The 19,405-nt window shown below is 31.0% G+C and overlaps 1 protein-coding gene across 1 annotated transcript; it reads left to right on the plus strand.

Annotated features, from left to right (window-relative positions):
• Positions 1 to 1,385: 1,385 nt before the first annotated feature.
• LOC124361769 (small integral membrane protein 29-like) lies at positions 1,386 to 18,136 on the plus strand. Its single transcript, XM_046815739.1, has 3 exons — positions 1,386 to 1,600; positions 2,690 to 2,830; positions 11,873 to 18,136. Exons 1-3 carry the CDS (start codon positions 1,415 to 1,417, stop codon positions 11,930 to 11,932), a joined length of 387 nt encoding a protein of 128 aa, XP_046671695.1. The 5' UTR covers positions 1,386 to 1,414; the 3' UTR covers positions 11,933 to 18,136.
• The last annotated feature ends 1,269 nt before the right edge of the window (positions 18,137 to 19,405 follow it).

A 19,405-nucleotide genomic window follows, 5' to 3' on the forward strand; every position in this document is an offset into this window, starting at 1 on the left:
TTTCTTTATCAACTTTACATGACAGACACTATCAAATTCTCTGGTAAGATCTAAAAATATCCCAATTACTTTTTTTCTTTTATCAACTGAGTCAATAATGGACTGGATAAATTCTATACCGGCTGTTATTATTGATTTTCCACGATGAAAGCCATGTTGATGTTTGTCCAACAGTTCATTAGACTCTAGCTGTTTTAAAAACTGATCATAAACCACTTTTTCGATAGTAACTGAATAATAATTCGTTATGTTTAATCTTAGTTTCAATAGTTTAATTCCAGTTTTTAACTACTGAATACTTTATTTCTTCTTAATATAAATGAGATAAGTAATTGTTAATTTATTATTTTATATTTCTTTTATTGTAATAAATATAATAAAATTAATTTTAAAATAATGAATCTTTTAATTTTATCCATGATTCATCTACTTGACAAACAAACAAATATACAATTATATATGCACCCTAAAAGTGCTGAAAGAGAAAACGTGATACATACAGAACTCCATATATTTGTATTATTGTGAGTGTATTATTTGTATTTATAATTTGCAATGTTAAACATACTGTCCCTTATTTTCAAGGTCTTTATTTGGTTGGCAACCCTGCTTGTAGTACATGGAGAGGTTACTCAGAATGGGCCTATTTAAACATACACTGTGTGTATGGTTTAGTGAACATTTACTGAAAAAATCCACCTAAATAATTGATACTGTCCTTGATTTAGTTAAATAACATTATACATAGTCAACAATTTAAACATGTCCACATGCTTAACAATTTTTTTTAATAAAAAAAAATAAATTTTCAGTATGAGCGCAAAAACAAAATTTACAGAAAAAAAATAAAAAGATTTTGACCGAAAAATAATAAAAATTACATTTAGTGAAAAAACGCCTTACTGTTATAGAAATGTACTATTTCTCTATTTCTTTTTATTCCTTAAAGATGAACTTCACTCCCTATAAAATATACTACGCTTAATTCCTTAATATCCTTCTTACGCCTCCTAATATGCTTTCTTCTTTCTTAAAAAAACCATTATTTAATAGAAAATTCTTGATTTATTTGTGGGTTTTTAATAAAAAAATTATATTCACCTTTTATTTGTGATAAAAAAATCCACAATATACAAGAGTTATTTGTGGGATAGACAATTGTTTATTTCAAAATGTAGATCAAAATAAAGTATTTAATATTAATCTAATTCTTAGAAAAAAGGAAGAAACAAGTTAATTTAAATTTGTCAAAAACTTCAGTGCAGATTTACCTTAAAATAAATCAGTTGTTATATATCCACAATTCTTGTAGATCTTTCTCTTGGGTTAACACTTTTTGTGCATTTAAGTTTATGTTACTGTAGTATTCAACATCCTTTTATAGAGAATTGTTTAATGTTTAGATGCAATCAACATGCTGACCAATGATATCAATACCACTGAGATTGTTTCTACTATACCCATCTCAACAAGTACCAGCATCTTTAATACATCCACTACACCAGGTGATCACACTGTGGATGACAAGGAGGACCACTCCCTGAGGTTTATCATTGTCCCGATATGTGCTCTTGGATTTGTGGTTGTCTTAACCGTTGTGGTGAGTTAGAATTGCATCTTTTTATCCATAGGCTATGACATAGTTCGTTTATCAGGAATTGATCTGTGTAAATCTCTGAAGTGACAGGAGGAGTAGCAAGGGAACAGAAAATTTGAAGAACGGCAGAGTAGCTTGTGCTACATTAAATTATTATAGCCTACTTTAATTTTAAGCATTAAAGTTTATTAATAATGGGATATTTTTGCGAACACAGCTGAGCCTAGTCACTTTTAACTTATGTGACTCTACTTTGTCTAGTTAAATTAACACTTTGATTCTTAATCGTAATTGATGAACCTTAATGATTAAGTTACCAACTCAGGTGATGAAGTTTCTGTGTGGGATTACTTTGTTTTTTAAAAAGCTTCAACATTTTAACTTAAATTGCAATGTCATCTTCATATCAGCAGAAATAAATGTTATAGCAATGTGGTCAAAGTATAGGGAGTGTAATTGTTTTTTGCTGTGGTCTTATCGACTGGAATTGTTTATTATGTATAAAGGATGATTGTAGCATGCATTCAATGTACAATAGTCCCAAAGTGAAAGTTTCTTTCTTGTCTGTATGTTAGGTACAAATTCTCTAAAGTTTTTATTTTCAAGGAATTCCATAGTGTAGGCAGGGTATTTTGGCTTGTTGAAATGTTGCATTCTGAAAAATTACTCGAAAGAGGGATAATCAGAGTTTAAATCTGGATAGGCTAGAGTTACCTAAAGTTCCGTTTTTTTATAACGACAATTAATACAAATTGTTTCAGGATACTCATTAGTCCGGAATTCAGTTTTTAAATAAGTTTAATAAATCCTAGAGATTTCACTCCATTTTATGTCATCTGACACAGGAAATTAATGTATACAGTATAGCAGCTTATTTTCATAAATGGAATCTTCAAGCTCTTCTGATTTGAGGATTAAATAATATTGATGTGTTTAATCTTTCACTAAAGGTGATACATTTTCATCTGGATCATGGACCAAAATTATGATTATGAAGTAAGCTGATGCTTTAGTTCTACAAAAGCATTTGTTTTTTTTTTAAAATAAACAACCAGTTATTTGTAGAAGCTCTTATAACTTTATTTTTTCCAGGTATTACTGTTCTTGAGGAAGAAACGACTGGATCGGTTACGCCACCATTTGATGCCTTTTTATAACTTTGACCCTGGAGAAGAGGGAGAAGATTGGGAAACTGAACTTCTAGAAGAAAACGGGGATTATAACAACATGAAGGTAGTATTGGTCTGAAATTGATTACTGTATTATTCAATATTACAGAATATCAAATTCCTATTGATTTCAACATTTTTATTTTGATGAGTGCTTTGATATATCTGATTAAAAAGTAAATCCAAACTAGTGGTGTAAAGTTAAGTGGCTTTGGTGAGTATCTTATTTCCTGTTCATGCAGTATACAACAACACCAATATTTTATTCTAATCTAGGAAATCATCACAAAGCTAATTACATTTGTGTATTTTACTTATTAATGTGGATTTTTAATATATGAGATTTTACAAATTTATCGAACTAATCGTTAATTTTTAATAGCTATAAAATCATAGTTTATCTAAATGAACTTGAAATTGTTTCATAATTTTCTAGAAGGAAACTACCAGTAAAGTCAAATCATAATGATATTCATAAATACTTTTCAGTTTGCAAACAGAACATTTTTCTCCGTAATAAAAGATGGTGTGATTTCACTAATACATAAATATTATATAAATTTATTTAAGTATTATCATTTGTCCATAATTTATCGCTTTCAATTGTTTTTCTGAAAGACCTCTGTTTGTGTTTTACTTAGCAGTGAACTTGGATTCAATTAAACTAGGCATTTTAACTCTAAGAAAGTTTTGTAATGAATAACTATTTTTTATCTGTTTTTTTAAATCTGAAATTTGGTGTTTCCTAAGCTATGTAAATGGTTTAATTTCACAACAATAATTTAAATTAATTAAACACAATTTTTGGAAGGTTGTGTTATATTTTAAATCCAAACTAAAACTTACTATGTAATACTGATGTTTTTCAAATAGGCGTAGTAGAACGGTGGACAACAATAACTTATAAGGAGCAGGCCCATTACCTGATCTTTTAAGGAGATGTTTGAGTGTAAGGACACGTATAGGTGTGGTGTAACAGAACACTGGTCGTGGAAATGACATAAATGACAGCATCTTCCCTCCAATTTCTCCCCATTGATTGGCACCAATATTTTTCTGAAAGTATCTTTCACAGCCGATCTTAAATAATTGAAGTGGATCCTGCTGTAACAGCGGCTCAATGGATGCATGTCCAAACTTGTGAAACTTGAGAAGGTTGGTGGTAGTGGTTGCTGTATATACACTACTCCTCTACCAGAACATCTCTTGCCTTTGTTGCTTGGAATCTCTTTCCACCGAAAATTGTTCATTTTAGAAGTAATGCCTCAATCAGTTTCTTGTTTAGTCTAGTGTCAGTAGTAATGGTTTAAGTTTAATAAATATTAATGCAAATAAAGTGAAGTCATATAAAGTGGTGAATTGTGTAATAAAGGGATATTTTATGAAATTCAGGAAAAAATTCAAATAGTTCCTTTGGTATAGTGTATACAGGGTGATTCATGAAGTTCTCCCTCCACTTCTACAGCACATTTTACTAGTCAAAATAATGAAAAAATGTTATATAAACATAGGTCCGAAAACGCTTCGTTAGCGAGTTACAGCTAGCGAAAGATTTCGCCTGAATTCCTGGGTAAAGAGTAAAATAAAGCCATACTGAACTTTTGGAAAGGTTAATTAAGTAAGAAATATCGTGGATTCTTATGTATTTTTACCTGATAAAGCTAATAAAATAGGTTTCAGGACTGTACCTGTAGTAGTTTTTGAGGGATTCAGGGTTAAATGCAAAAAATTGGGGCACGAAACAATGTTTTTTTAAGTTTGATGTACAATAACTTTGTTAAATTGGTAATAAATACATAAAATCAACGAACATTAATTGTAGAGAATTTAATTCTGAGAAAATTTATATAATCAAAGTCTAAAATAAAACAGAAATAAGTACCAAAAAATCGATTTTATTCAGTATAATACATTACTAGTTTTAAGCAAAATTAATCAGGTTGGGCCAACCGTACGCACCTTTTTATAATAGATGTTCGAAAATGAGGCCATCATTATCAATACATTTTGCAGCACGTTTGTGTATTGCTTTTGTTGCGTTTCTTAATTTTTCAGGACTTCCCTGTATCTGCACAGCCGAATCCATAATACGGGCAATTAATTCATCACGAGAATTCACTTTTGTCTTGTATACAATGTCTTTCATCCATCCCCAGATGCAATAATCCAATGGAGATAGATCTGGTGATCTTGGTGGCCAAGGGTGAGGCCCTCCACGACCAATCCAGTGTCCAGGAAATTGATGATTTAAGTAAGCAGAAACGGCACGTGAAAAGTGGGGAGGTACTCCGTCATGCTGGAAGTACAAATTTTGTCTGAGATGTAAAGGAACATTCTCTAACAGCTGCGGCAACTCTTCTTGAAGGAAATGCAAATAGAACTCAGCATTTAGGCGTCCAGGTAATATGAAAGGTCCAATCAGCCGATTGTGCAAAAGGCCATACCAGACATTGACGCTAAATCGGTGTTGAAAGTTCTGTTCCACTACCTCATGTGGATTTTCTTCTGCCCATGAGTGTTCATTGTGCAAGTTATTGACACCATCCCGAGTGAATTGTGCCTCATCCGTAAACAAAATACGCTTGTAGAGTTGATTATTAATATTCAAAAAGTTGCAAAACTCCAAGCGAAGCGGACCATCCCCTAGCTGTAGATGTTGAACCTTTTGTTTATGAAACGGATAAAATTTGTTTCGATTAAGTGACCTCCACACCGTTGACTGCGAAACTCCTATCCGCCTAGAAATACGTCGTGTCCTTACACCTGGACTGCGATGAACAGCATTAATAACAATATCATCATCAAGTTGGACAGCTCGTTTATAATTGGTTCTAGTACTTGGTAGTGATCCTGTTTCCCGAAGAGTACGAAAAGTTCCTGAAATTGTTTTGGTATCTGGAATCCTCCTATTAGGGTAACGTAGTTCATATTCTTCTACAGCAGCTCTAGCATTACCATTACAGTAACCCAAAATAAAAACCATATCAGCGTATTCCTCTGATGTAAATGAGTAAGGCATTTTTTCGCTGAATAAACAATCGAATTATAACTCACAGAAAAATTGCATTTAATAACACGATTTACAAAACCTGATCTCCTGCTGTAGCTTGCAAAACACCACTAATACACAGTTCTAACGTAACAGTACAGAATACCATTGTTATTCGTGCGTTACCAACTTAGAAATTAATAAAACAAAAAACTGCATTTCGATGATTAGTAAGCAATAATGGGAAAATGTTTGCTTCATTTATTTTCGAACATTTCATGTAAATTTTTATTAAAAAAAATACAACGTAATAAAACATGATATTTTTATTTACAAACAAATTTATTTAACAGTTAATGAACAAACATTTTGTTTTTGTTTTATTTTAACTAAATACCGTACGGTATTTCTTTACAGCTAGTAATGTATTATACTGAATAAAATCGATTTTTTGGTACTTATTTCTGTTTTATTTTAGACTTTGATTATATCAATTTTCTCAGAATTAAATTCTCTACAATTAATGTTTGTTGATTTTATGTATTTATTACCAATTTAACAAAGTTATTGTACATCAAACTTAAAAAAAACATTGTTTCGTGCTCCAATTGTTTGCATTTAACCCTGAATCCCTCAAAAACTACTACAGGTACAGTTCTGAAACCTATTTTATTAGCTTTATCAGGTAAAAATACATAAGAATCCACGATATTTCTTACTTAATTAACCTTTCCAAAAGTTCAGTATTGCTTTATTTTACTCTTTACCCAGGAATTCAGGCGAAATCTTTCGCTAGCTGTAACTCGCTAACGAAGCGTTTTCGGACCTATGTTTATATAACATTTTTTCATTATTTTTACTAGTACAATGTGCTGTAGAAGTGGGGGGAGAACTTCATGAATCACCCTGTATATAAACCCTTTAAGGAGTGTGTGTAAACGCTACATAATGAGTAAGGACGTCATATGACGTTTAGCCTCTGTATTTTTGTATTATCGTAAATGCATTGCTATTACTGATTGCCTTTAGGTAGATTAGTCTGTAAAGTGGTTCCATCTATCCAACATACTTAACTTTCATGTTTGTGCTCGCATTCACTTGTAATCTGATTTTACGACCAGATCGCAGTAGACACCCGGTAGAAGCCACAGACTCAAGGTTGCGTCGTGCGCTTCGCTTTGCTGTCAGAATATGCCCCCACATTATAATAGCCATTCCTTGAATACTGCATACTGTGGCCATATTTATCTTGTGAGAGTGACATATTTGTTAAACAACCATCTAGTTTGTTACTGTTGTCCAAATGGCAGACAATACTGATTGAGTCTGCCGTAGTGAGGAAATAAGACATTTGATTTTGAAAAAGTACTGAAATATTGGCTTGTAGAACACGTAGTCCTTTTTTATTAAGCTTTCAAATGTAAATAAACATTTTTTAAGAGATTTTAAAGATTACTTTTTTGGATTTCATCCATTACTCATTTTAGACTATCAAAGGAAGACGTCATATGACGTCCATACTCCTTAACACATTGGCTGCGGCGTAGTTTCACCCCGCTCTAGCAAGTGGCTACACCACACTGAAACGGTAAACAAGCGGTAGAGCGCGGGGTCGCCGGCGACCCCGCCGCTACCCAGTGGTGCCACGTGGCGGTCACCGGTGACCGCGCCGCACCGAATGTGTTAAAGGGTTAAAGGTTAAAAGCTATGATATGGTATAATGAATTTTTATGCATGTAGTAAGTCTACAAAGTAACCCAGCAGGGATCACTTCTGGCTGGTTTATACCTACCAGTTGAACCCACCACTGGGCACAGCAAAAACCGATGTGCCACTTCAATCTGGGCAACCTTATGGATGTCCAGTAGCGGCACATCACTAACCGCAAATGTTGAGATTCTGGGATTCATGGGCAATTCGATAGGTCTAGCCTACTGTGGAGGATGGCTGTTGGAGTTGGTGGGGTTTGTTCCCTTACCTCAGAGGCTCTTGTTAACCTCAACAAGGGTGTGCCACCCCCTGCCTACTTTGACTGGAGAGGCTGGTTCACAGCTGGCCTCCCTTCTTCCGGGATGACTTTGAGATGTAGTGCCCTAATTCTTCCTCATGGATCTCGATAGGAGGCGGCCCCTACTCCCTAACCTTACCCATCCTGAATATCCTATCACTCCGGAAGCAGCGCAAAGGTCCTTACAGGACTAAGTGCAATTTATAAGCTTCTTGTCCTAAGAGAACAAAAAAAAAAAAAAAAAAAAGTCTACAAAGTAGTGTAAAATAGTTTTATTATTCCATAAAACAATAGTTTCTTGGTTTTACTTCAAGCACTGGTACTTCTATGTCATCTCCAAGAATATCATTTTACTCATCAACTTCCATATTAAGTCATTGATGTTATCATCGTTGAATACTATTCCAAGATCTTGAACATCAGAACTTGTATTTTGTGGTTGCACTGATACAATAATCAAACCTGGCTCAACATTTTTCTCAGTGTTCAAGTGCTGGGGTTTGTTTTTTCTGGGCTTTCAAGGGTTTCTGGGTCTACCCTCCATTCAAGAAACATCAGATGGATTTTAGTTCTAGAATGGATATATTCAAGAAGTTTTTGGGACACGACCAATTATTTTTGTAATGTCACAATCGCCTGCTTTCAGCGTCATGAACCCACTGACGTCATTAACTTAATGTCTGGAAACCATTCTGTATAGTGTTCAATGTTATAGTTTTCTGAATAACCTGTTCCCCCACAGCATTAGAGCAAAACCCTCGTTCTAGAATCAATTTATCTCCATCTTATTTGAAAAACCTTTTGGCAACAGTATGTCTAATGGTTTAAGGATGTGTGTAGAGTTGAAAAGAAGAGTGAGAATTTCAATCATGTTTCACTGTAAAATTGATTCAAGTGGAGGGTCATGTGTGATGTGTCCATCCATGAAAAGGACCACAGGCTACTCCACGTTGTTTATGGTCAGATATGGCTCTAAAACGTGTGATTCATAGAAGAATTTCCCCGTCATCCAGCCAGTTTTGAATTTCTTTATGTTCCGACCATTAGGAAAACTGGTACGCTTGAAGGTAAATGCTTGTATTTGTACAAAACAAGGCTTATGCAGTTACAAATTCAGCTTAGGTATTGCAACAAATCTATGAGGTTATGTATTTCAAAAGGGAATGAACCTCCTGGAAACACTTTTCTAACTGTTCTTTTGTGGTTGAGCTCCTAGCTAAAGTAAGGGTTTGCTCTTCTCGCTCTGAAATCTGGTGATGGTGTCTTATAAATAAGTCATAGGATCACTTACCTGGCATTGAATCAGTGAAGGAATTTTCTCTGCCCAATCTTTGGACGAAATCCCCAACACTCGTGGTTAATTCCTCGTACGTAACAAACAAGCAGTACACAATCTCAAAATCCATTGAACAAGAGCATTTTCATCTTCAATGGAAATAATAGGTTTTTGTCTCATTTAAAGATAATAGGGGCTTTCCTGGATAACTTAGGGTATTCCTCGGAATACCAAACTGCCGATCAGCTGCAGTTAATTACTTTCCATTTATAACAGCCAATATTGCCTCGTGCATGTATGCATTGCTGTATTGTTTGTTTTTTGCAGACTGTCCATTTGTAGCCATCCTGTAAAAATTACAAAGAAAAGGTTGCAAGAGATCATAAATAAAAAACAATTTGATTACTGTATAGATAAAGTGACTTTTTATGATGGAAAATATACTTGTAATTCCTTACAGATGTGGTTAAATCATAAACAATTTTGTAGCAGGAAAATGTGTATTTCTGATTAGATAGCAATGTTATTGGACTTGATCTATGTATAAAAGTATAATATAAAATCGTTATAAAATTACAATTGTACAAAGTGACAAAAATAGATTCCATCTTTTTAATACAAAACTCAATTTTGTCAGAATAGACAATTGAATGGAATATAGTATTCTAGATCTGATTTTCATTAGTCATTAAAATTAATAATATATATCAGTATGAATATTGTGTTTTGTTCAGCTTTTAGGGGCACATGTTTGCTTAAGGAGTACTTGTCTTTCCTAGTGATAATCGTTAAGAAACTTACCTGAATTGATAATTGTCAGCTGTCTCTTCAAACATATAACATCACAACTAAATAAAATGTGATGACGTATTCTATGGCGTAGAGGAAAAAATGCAGTTTGAGATTATTCCAATTTCTTAATATGTAAATAACAGTTAAGTTTATTTTTAAAACTACTGTGTAGACGTGATAAAAATTGGATAGGTGATAAAATTTGTAGTTTTATCTTAACCAATGTAGTTCAGCATCCAAAACCAATATATGTTATAGTAAGAAAAAAGTCAGGATTTCATTCTTTCTTAAAATTGTTGTTGTTTTAGGAGTCTACTGCTTTGCAATCTGGAAGAAAATAAAGAAGCTATTCCATTATTACAAAATTGTAAATTTAACATAATGTAAGAAACTTTTTGCTTTTTGTTTTGCTATTTGTTGAATGCTATGACTTTTAGGAAGCGACCCTAGAAATATGCTTTTATTTTTAGATAGTTTAGTTGAAATTATGTTTTTGAGTTTTGTGAAATTTGTTAAAACAACTTTAGAATACATATTAGAAATACTAGGAGTGTTGATTGCTTAAAATAACCTCTAACTTATCTAACATTTACTTTTAATTTGTTGATTTTGCTGTTAAAGATCATCATATGTAGTAACATAACATATTGTAATAAATTAAGATAACAGATATAGTAATCTTTATTCACATTTATCAATAACAGAACAGGTATCTTAGGTAAAGTACAAATAATGTACGGTATTGTAAAGAATTGGTAAAAAAATATTGTGAAGTTTATTTTCAGTATATTTGTGCTTTTACTCATAGAATTGTGAAATGACTGTTAAATGTTCAATATCTTTTATCCCTGATTGGTGAATTTTATTTTTGTGGTATAAATGTTTACAGAATTCTGATATAGTTTTTAAAATGATTTGTGAAGGTTGGCTCATAGATAGCTCTGTATAGCTGATTAATAAGTTTATAATTAGTCTACTGATATGGTTCTATGAGTCTGCTGCAGCAGATGATGACTGTTAAAGAGGGTAGAACTGCCTTAATGATAAAGGCTCTTGCTAGCCTAAACATGAGGGAGTGTTATCCACATAGCTGCTCTGACTGGAAGAGGGTGGAACTCTCTTAATGATAAAAGCTCTTGCTAGCCTAAACGTGAGGGAGTGTTATCCACCTAGCCGCTCTGATTGGAAGAGGGTGAAACTCCCTTAATGATAAAGGCTCTTGCTAGCCTAAACGTGAGGGAGTGTTATCCACCTAGCTGCTCTGACTGGAAGAGGGTGGAACTCCCTTAATGATAAAGGCTCTTGCTAGCCTAAACATGAGGGAGTGTTATCCATCTAGCTGCTCTGATTGGAAGAGGGTGGAACATAGCTAGTCCCTTCTTCCAAGGTGACAACACTGAGGTGTAGAGCCTGCTACCTCTACTCATGGGATCTCAACAGCAGGCCTTACCCGTCCTGAAAATCCTATCACTCTGGGAGCAAGCGCAAAGGTCCTTTTAGGACTAAGTGTAATAAGGGGTTATATACATTAGTCTTATGCATAAGATCTTTTTGGTGAGTCCATATACCAAAATAAATAAATATCTATGATGATTTTGAGCTTTTTGACTACATTGGAAAAGACCATGTTGATTTGCAGAACTATTTGTACAGCTATAAATTCATTCCTTTAACATTAAAAGCTTTACTTAACTAGTTGACTGCAGTAGATGCCTTATGGGACAGAGGCTGAGATGTCTGTTCGGTCTCCCTAAGTGAAGTGAATTATTTTACTCAGCTTCACATACAACATATTAATAGTAGTCTTCCCTATTTTTCTATTCTCATAGACAAAAAAACACACAATACAGGTATTGTCTTAATGTATGAAACAAAAAGGTTTGTACATGGTAGTGAAGTGTTAAACAATTAAACTCCTTTTTCTGAATTTTACATCCAATCAGTGCACTTGCTTTCTGAATTGACTAACATATTTTAATCAGCTGGTCATATATTCATGCAATAGTTTAAATAGTTAAATTGTCTTATTTTTCTGTTCCAGGGGTACAAGTCGATGGACCACCGCCACACTGTGAGGCAAACACTTCTATCTACTGATTAGTTATTCTGATTCTATATTTTATGTTTCCAAGTTAAATACTATCCTTAACCTTCTTAAAATTTATATTTCTGGATGGACTGTTATATCCTATTGGTGCTAATATATCACTATGGTAACTAAAGTTTCAGAAATATAAATTTTGGAGGAAGTTTAATCTTACTTTGTGACATAATATAGATGACTTACTTTCTATTTTATACTACATGATACCAGACTTGATAGTTTTTCAACTATCTGACTGTACAAGATCTTTTTGTGGCACAATGAAATAAATCATATGTGTACAGTTTAAAATTCTTCCCTGTACATGTTAGACAGTACTAATTGTGTTTATCCATAGATAAAAAATTAATAAATAACAAAACATTTGTTGAAAAAGTTTGAAAATATTTTAACAGTTCTAAATCAAATTTTTATCTATATTCAAAGTTTTTAAAATAAAAAAATATGGAAATTAATCAATTTTATCAATATAGCATATTGTAATTTGTGATTACAAACAGCTGCATATGGTAGTAAGCAATATTTTTGTGTTAGTGAAATTAGTATTTTATTAACTCAAATATCAGCTTTTTACTTAATACTTCACTGTAATATTAAATAGAGATAAGTTGGTTTCAACATGAATAATCACATATAATCTTACATCTTAATTCTGAGTATAATTTTGATTTTTTACTTCAAATCTATTTTTGATGCATGTGATAAACCTGTTGTAAACTGCCATGAAAAAATTTCAATGTATTGAGGAGAGCTATAAGAATCGATTTATTCAAGGCTCATTTGGAATCAACCTATCTGTAGGTATTAAATAATGCAGTATTTTCTCTAGTGCCTAATCAAATGTTTACTTTTCTTGTAGTAAAAGCTTGAATCAGACTATCAAATATCAGTGCCTAACTATTTTTTAACTTTCTGTAGGTTTTATATAGAGTAAAAATCCAGACCAAAATTAAATTATAGATGAAACTGAACACTAAAATTAATAGTAGAGTTGTTTTATAAATAATAAACTTTGATTTTTAAATTCTTTTAAAGAGGCTATTAGTAAAATAGAAGGAGTTTTCTTAATAGTGAAAATTAAGATCTAAAAAAAAATTACATTTAACCTTAGAATTTAAAATAGCAATACATTTACAAAGTGTAATATATTTCATTAAGTAACATTTTCAAAAGTTAACTTTTGAGAGAAATCTTTGTTATAATTATCTATAGGTTTTCTATCCTACATTTCAACAACTTCTGTATTATTGTAACGTTTTGTGGTAATTTTAATAATTTATGTAAATCTAATTCAAGCATTTAAAAATAATAAGTAAAACTATTTATTATTTTACATTTTAAAAATTATATACAATTGTATAGTTGGTTTAAAGTAATTTTTTAACCAATATATTTCATATCAAATAATCCATATCATATTATGTACTAAAATTATGTCATTACAATAAGAAGAAAACTTTTTATTGATGTAGAATTACAAATGCAATTGTTTGTAGTAATAGAATGCATTTGATTGTTTTGTATTAAATTATTTAAATGTACTCTAGTTAGCAGTGTGTCTAATTTCCAGTTTGTGTTTTTGTGTTCTCAAAATATATTTAATAAAGTGTTTATACATTTGTTATTTTTACGTTAGCTACTGTATTGTATTTTAACAGCTTAACTGGTTGAATTAAAACTATTGTATATAACTGTACTAGTTATTTGTATTTGAATACACTTCTTCAAAAGTTAAAAATCCTTACTTAGGCTTACATAATTTTTTGCTTTGAAATTTCAATATTATGTTATGCAGTGCTAAATGGTAACTAACATTTATTTTTGTGATAACATCAATTATGGATATTTATGTTATATATGCTTCAAATTCCTATACTAATTAAGAAATTGATTCGTTATATTTGAATCATCCAATTGTTTGTCAGTAAGGTGAGTAACTATGAAATACCAAGTTGTGTAGTAAGAGATACTATTGTGTGATTAATAATATACTTATGTAATTAAATTAATTAATTGTAATTTAGCAAGTATGGATAGTTTTTATCTTGCATGTCTGGTTTTGTTAGAGATATGAAATAACAATTATATGATGGTGGTAATTTTAATTTTCTTGAAGGCCTCATGAAACTAATTAATTTCTTTGTTATAAATTAAGAATATTTAAATAAAATACTTAAGTACCAATCATGAGAGTTTTTTTATTGTAATGTAATAATGAGTTAAATTATTTGTATGTAAGGGCACATTTTAGAGTTCATCGTCTCGAGTATTAGAAGAACCAATTACAAATCTCACCTTGATTATCAGATCTAAAGAAAAAAATATTTAGGTTAACCCTGGTCGTAGTGGGTTTTAGTTTCTAAAAGATTTTTTATACATTTGTATTTATTGATGGGTAAATTATGTGCTTATATGTAACAAAAGTGGTTAAAAAAGCTAATTAGTAAATCTGCTTTGATACAGGTATTGCATTGCAGCAATAGTGTGATGCAAAAATAATATTTTGATGTGTCAACTTTGCATTTTGTAGTATTACAGATGTCATAAGTCCACTGTGTATTTGGCTCAGTATTTTTTCTGTGCACAGTTCTTCTGCATGTAACAATAATAGTTTAGGTCTTCCAATTGTACTGTGTAACTTAGTCAAATTGCAACTTTTTTAGTTGATTTTGCTTTTTTTTGTGAGCGTAATCCAGAAACAAATGCTTTTGACCCACACTGTATTAAAATTATTATGTAATCTTGTGAAGGAAGCAAGTGCATATTAGAATTACCACTTCAATCAGTTGTATTTACTATGATTATAATGTAAATTTTTTTTACAGTCTAGTGCTGTTGATTTGATATAAACTTGCATTTAAGAACGCTTTTTACTATTTAAACAAAGTTGAGTTTTACCCCGTAAGAAAAATATTAAACTTAAAATAATTTTACATCCTCATTTATGATCACAAAGTTATAGAGATGTCTCATTTCAAAGATATGTTTAATGCTCGTCCAAATGCTATTTAGTTTTTCTTGTAAGGTATAATATTCCTTTTAAATATTTAAAAACGAATTATACACAAATATTTTACATTTTTTCTGAACAACCTAAAATAAAAAAAAATACTAAATGTTTCAATGTGTATTTAATCATACTTTGAAATGAAACATCTCCCGTATTTCTATGACTGAAAATAAGGTAGTACTTTAACATTGTTCATATGGGTCTTGTCAGCTTCTTAGTGCTATGATGCTGGTCAGCAATGTTTTGAATCAGAATCTTCAAAAGTACTGAAGAATTAAAAAAAAATACTGATGTTATCAGGTATGGTAGACATCCAAGTTACTTCTAGTTGACCTTATAACATTAAAACTCTCATCTATCGTAATAGGCATAGATTACTCAGTAGCCAAGTAATATTAATTTTTATATAAGTCTAGGTATGTGCAGACCGTGAGGGGAAACAAAAACACTGAAGTAAATGTGATTCTTATTTATAATGCTGTATTTTAAAAAAAGTGTTGCGTTTAAGTATTAGGCAATATGTACTACCTTATGAGCTTTTCCAATTTTTTAGTTCATGACGGTCCTTACATATCTACTTTTTGAAATGAAATAATTAATAATGTTTAATAACGAAATTCTTTTTTTAACAATCGTTAATGTATACTATGCACAGCTGCACTTTTACAGACATATAATTCTACAAAATTGCTTTAGTATGTAAACATTGCTTTATTTCAGTTTAACTTTTGTGATATTACAGTACCTTTAAGTATTTTACAATGGTGTTTTTGTATAAATGTTGTAAATGTTTGTTATTGCAATAAATTGTTAGTACAACTATAACAGGCAACTTGGATTTTAGTTGTTGTAATTACAAGATATTGCTTTTGTAGATTAATGATTTGTGATGATTCTTTTACATAATTTGTTAAGTACTGAAAATTGTCCTACAGATGGTGATACACTTAATCAATAAATTAGTATATATCATTACTTTAGTAACCAAATTGGTTTTTTGTTTGTGATCATGTATTGCAAGCATATTCATTCAATTTTGGAAGTTCTATTTTGCTAAAACTATATACTTATCATAATTATTTTCTAATTGGAATAATTATTTTGTCTGTTAAATAATGGTACTTTTTTCTAGACACAGATGTATTGGTCATTTAAAAATAAATAAATGCAATACCATTATGTCTATGGTAATGTTTAGTAGAAACATATGTGTTGGCCATTTTAAAATGATTAAAAACAACAGCATTATGTCTGAAAATGTTCACGTTAAATCATTAGATAGCTGTTTAAAATTAAGTTTCATTATCTATCTATATTACAATACCGTATGTGAAATAATAACACACATAAAACAAAATTTTCAACTTGATATTGTGCTTAACAAGTTATGCTATGTTTCTTATTCTAGTCATGTCTTGATTGTTTATGTGAAAACTTGTGTTGTTCCAATATTACTTGAAAGTAGCTTTGCTATGTGATGTACATTTTTCATCTTCTAGCCAGATTGTGCAATCTTAAATTTCCACTTATTTTCATTTCTCATAAATAAAATATTCAGATTTCACAGGGTATTTTGAAGATATTTTAGCCAACACTTACTGGCAGAAAAATAATATTCACTTTACACGTTTACTACTGAACTTAAAATGTGGACATTCAACATTAATAGAATTGGATTTTCACTTATTTGTGAAGCTGGGATAGTATTCTGCAATATGACATTCCTTGAGTGCAGTGAGATTCTTGTTATTTTGTGACTAACTTAATGCAGACTTATTAATTGTGATCTGTTGAATGTAGGAAAGTCTGTCACATTTATGAGTCACTTGGTCCGCTAAGGGACTTGAATTTTAAAACTTGTGTGTGACAGAATTTATGTATTTCATCAGCATATAAATGAGATTGAGGATAATCCCTTCTACAGCTAAAATTTCATTCTCTGCAGAACTTGACTTGAGCAAACCTATTTAGCGGACTGTCAAACTGAAGAAAATGTAGGATAAGTTTTGTAAAACTATTTGATGTTCTCTGGTAAAACATATGGGTTAAATAGTGCGTTGTGGTCACTTAAGTGGTTAATATAATTTATTGCGCATGAAAGTAAGGAATAATAATAACATTGTACAGAATCGTATTTAGATTGAGTTATTTTTGTAATATTGACCATCTTTATTTCTAAATAGTACAAGGTATGTCATACAATGTGGCTCGCAACTTACATGTGTTACTATGTCATATGGTTGAACTCAGATTGTTTATACATTTATTTATTCCATGATTTTCTCATTGCTATCATTGTGACCCATAAGACCAATTATAAATATTCACTAACGGCCAGCAAAATGCCATGGAGTGACACACACACTCAATATCAAACTCTATGTTGCTCATATATAAATAAAGCTTCATGCAAAATTTTAAGTCTATGAAATCGTCGTTCTCAACATATTGTGCAGACAGACCGAAATAAGATTTGTCCTCTTACTTTGAGTTATAGAGTTCGCTAATGCTCAGACAACAAAATGTAAGAAAATAATATAGTAAATTAAAAATTCTTAAAAATAATTTGAAGAAATACTTATGAAGAAATAATGTGTGATATTTATTTCTACACGGATGATAGTGTAAGAAGTCTGTAACGGATGAATATGTATATGTTTATTCACATTTGGAGAACCGTATAAGTTGCCGTAGACTACAGCTATAAACTATATTTTGAGTTATTGTTTTCTCTTTTTAACATACAACAAAAGTAGTATAAAAATAATAATAAATCCACGAATAAGATAGTTTGTTAGAGGTAGGTCGGTAATAAGTATTGGTCAGCAGAAAACTTTTGAGTGTCCACATGCACAAGGTTTAATAGTCACCGTGTTAATTGAAAACTTTAGTAATAAAAATTTGTATTGCAATACTGTAGATAGATATTCATTGAATGGAATTGTTTGAATCCTGTAGATGGAATTTTATTGTAACATCTTGTAAATATTTGTTGTAATGCTTTGTTTATTACGAAACACAAAAGTAGTTTCAAACCTTTAGTCTACTGATACGTTTTGTACAATGCATTAATATTGCTACACACATAGATGTTTTCATTACCATAATTATTATTGTAGTATTATAATATAGTAGTTATTTGTAAAATATCATACAAGGAACTAATAAATTGAGATTTCTCTGCAATGTTATTCTTTGTATTCTTTTTATTGTAACCAACCTCTAACTTCAGAATAAAAAAGAAGTGTCCCAATGTCAAAGAGACTAAAATTCTGCTTCCAATAACTAAGGTTTTATCACATGATAACTCAATAGAATAAACACTCTGATTCAGTGACTTTGACTCATCTAAAAGGTCAAAGTGATATTTACAATTCTAAACTATGTCAAAATATTGTTGTCAATTTGTTAACTGCACTACATTTCTGGTTTTGTCTTTTCTTTTATCTATGAAAGAATTTTAAAGTCTTTACGCACTGCAACCTTTAGAACACTTTCAAAATTCTCAAAAATACTTGCACAAACTGTCAGTTTAGTTGGTCGAGAAACTCCTAAGTTGTATATAAAATGTACAGGAAATTTTTAGCTCAATTTCCGAGAGCTTAGAACAAAAGTAAAAGATGGAACTGCTTCTGCTATTTCTAAGTGGCATTAAAACACATGGTTTTGATGAAGTATGGTAAGCTTTTCATTTATTTGATACACTTCTGATTATTAATGTACATTCTTATTGATAAAATTGGTTTAATACACAGTTTTTTTTATCCTTTATTAAATTTAATGAAATTAGTTTTATTGATGTGTTACAAAATCTTGATTTAAAATATCAATTTTAATCCTAAAATATTCTTTGTTCATCATGAACGAATCTTGTAATCCAAGTTTTAATACAAAATATTATACCTGAAACTGCACTGATATCTTAGATGACATTTGGTATTTAAAACTCGTAAACTCAAGCAAATTGTACATGAGACCCATTGTAATCTGAATTGCCCTTTGATAACTGTTCATTACATAAGATATAGTAAAGTTTTAAAGAAAGCCATAAAGACAGTGCAAAGATAACTGTGCATAAGGACAACTGAGGTCCTTATCTCGGATGCGACTAAAAAGTCAAGGATCAGATGGGAAGTTGTTGATCAAGAAATGGGAAAGTCAGGGAGAGAGAAGACTTATAGTTTGAAACACAAAGGGGACTTACTTCAGTTTAACGATTTTTTCATTAATACTATTGGATCTCTACAGGATTTATCTCAAACAATTGAATTTTACAATAATCAGAAAGGATAATCAAATTTGTCTGTTTTATTTTCTAACTAACACAGGCAAAGCTACAAAAGCTTTAAAAACAGAAATTTAATGAGTTTGAACATTTTTTTCTTAAACCTGTTGTGAATGCCTCTGTGGATTTGATTTATAAACTGCTAGATAGCAGCAATAATCAATGATTTTTAGTC

This window comes from Homalodisca vitripennis, chromosome 1, assembly GCF_021130785.1.
Source record: "Homalodisca vitripennis isolate AUS2020 chromosome 1, UT_GWSS_2.1, whole genome shotgun sequence".
NCBI classification, from domain to species: Eukaryota; Metazoa; Arthropoda; class Insecta; order Hemiptera; family Cicadellidae; genus Homalodisca; species Homalodisca vitripennis.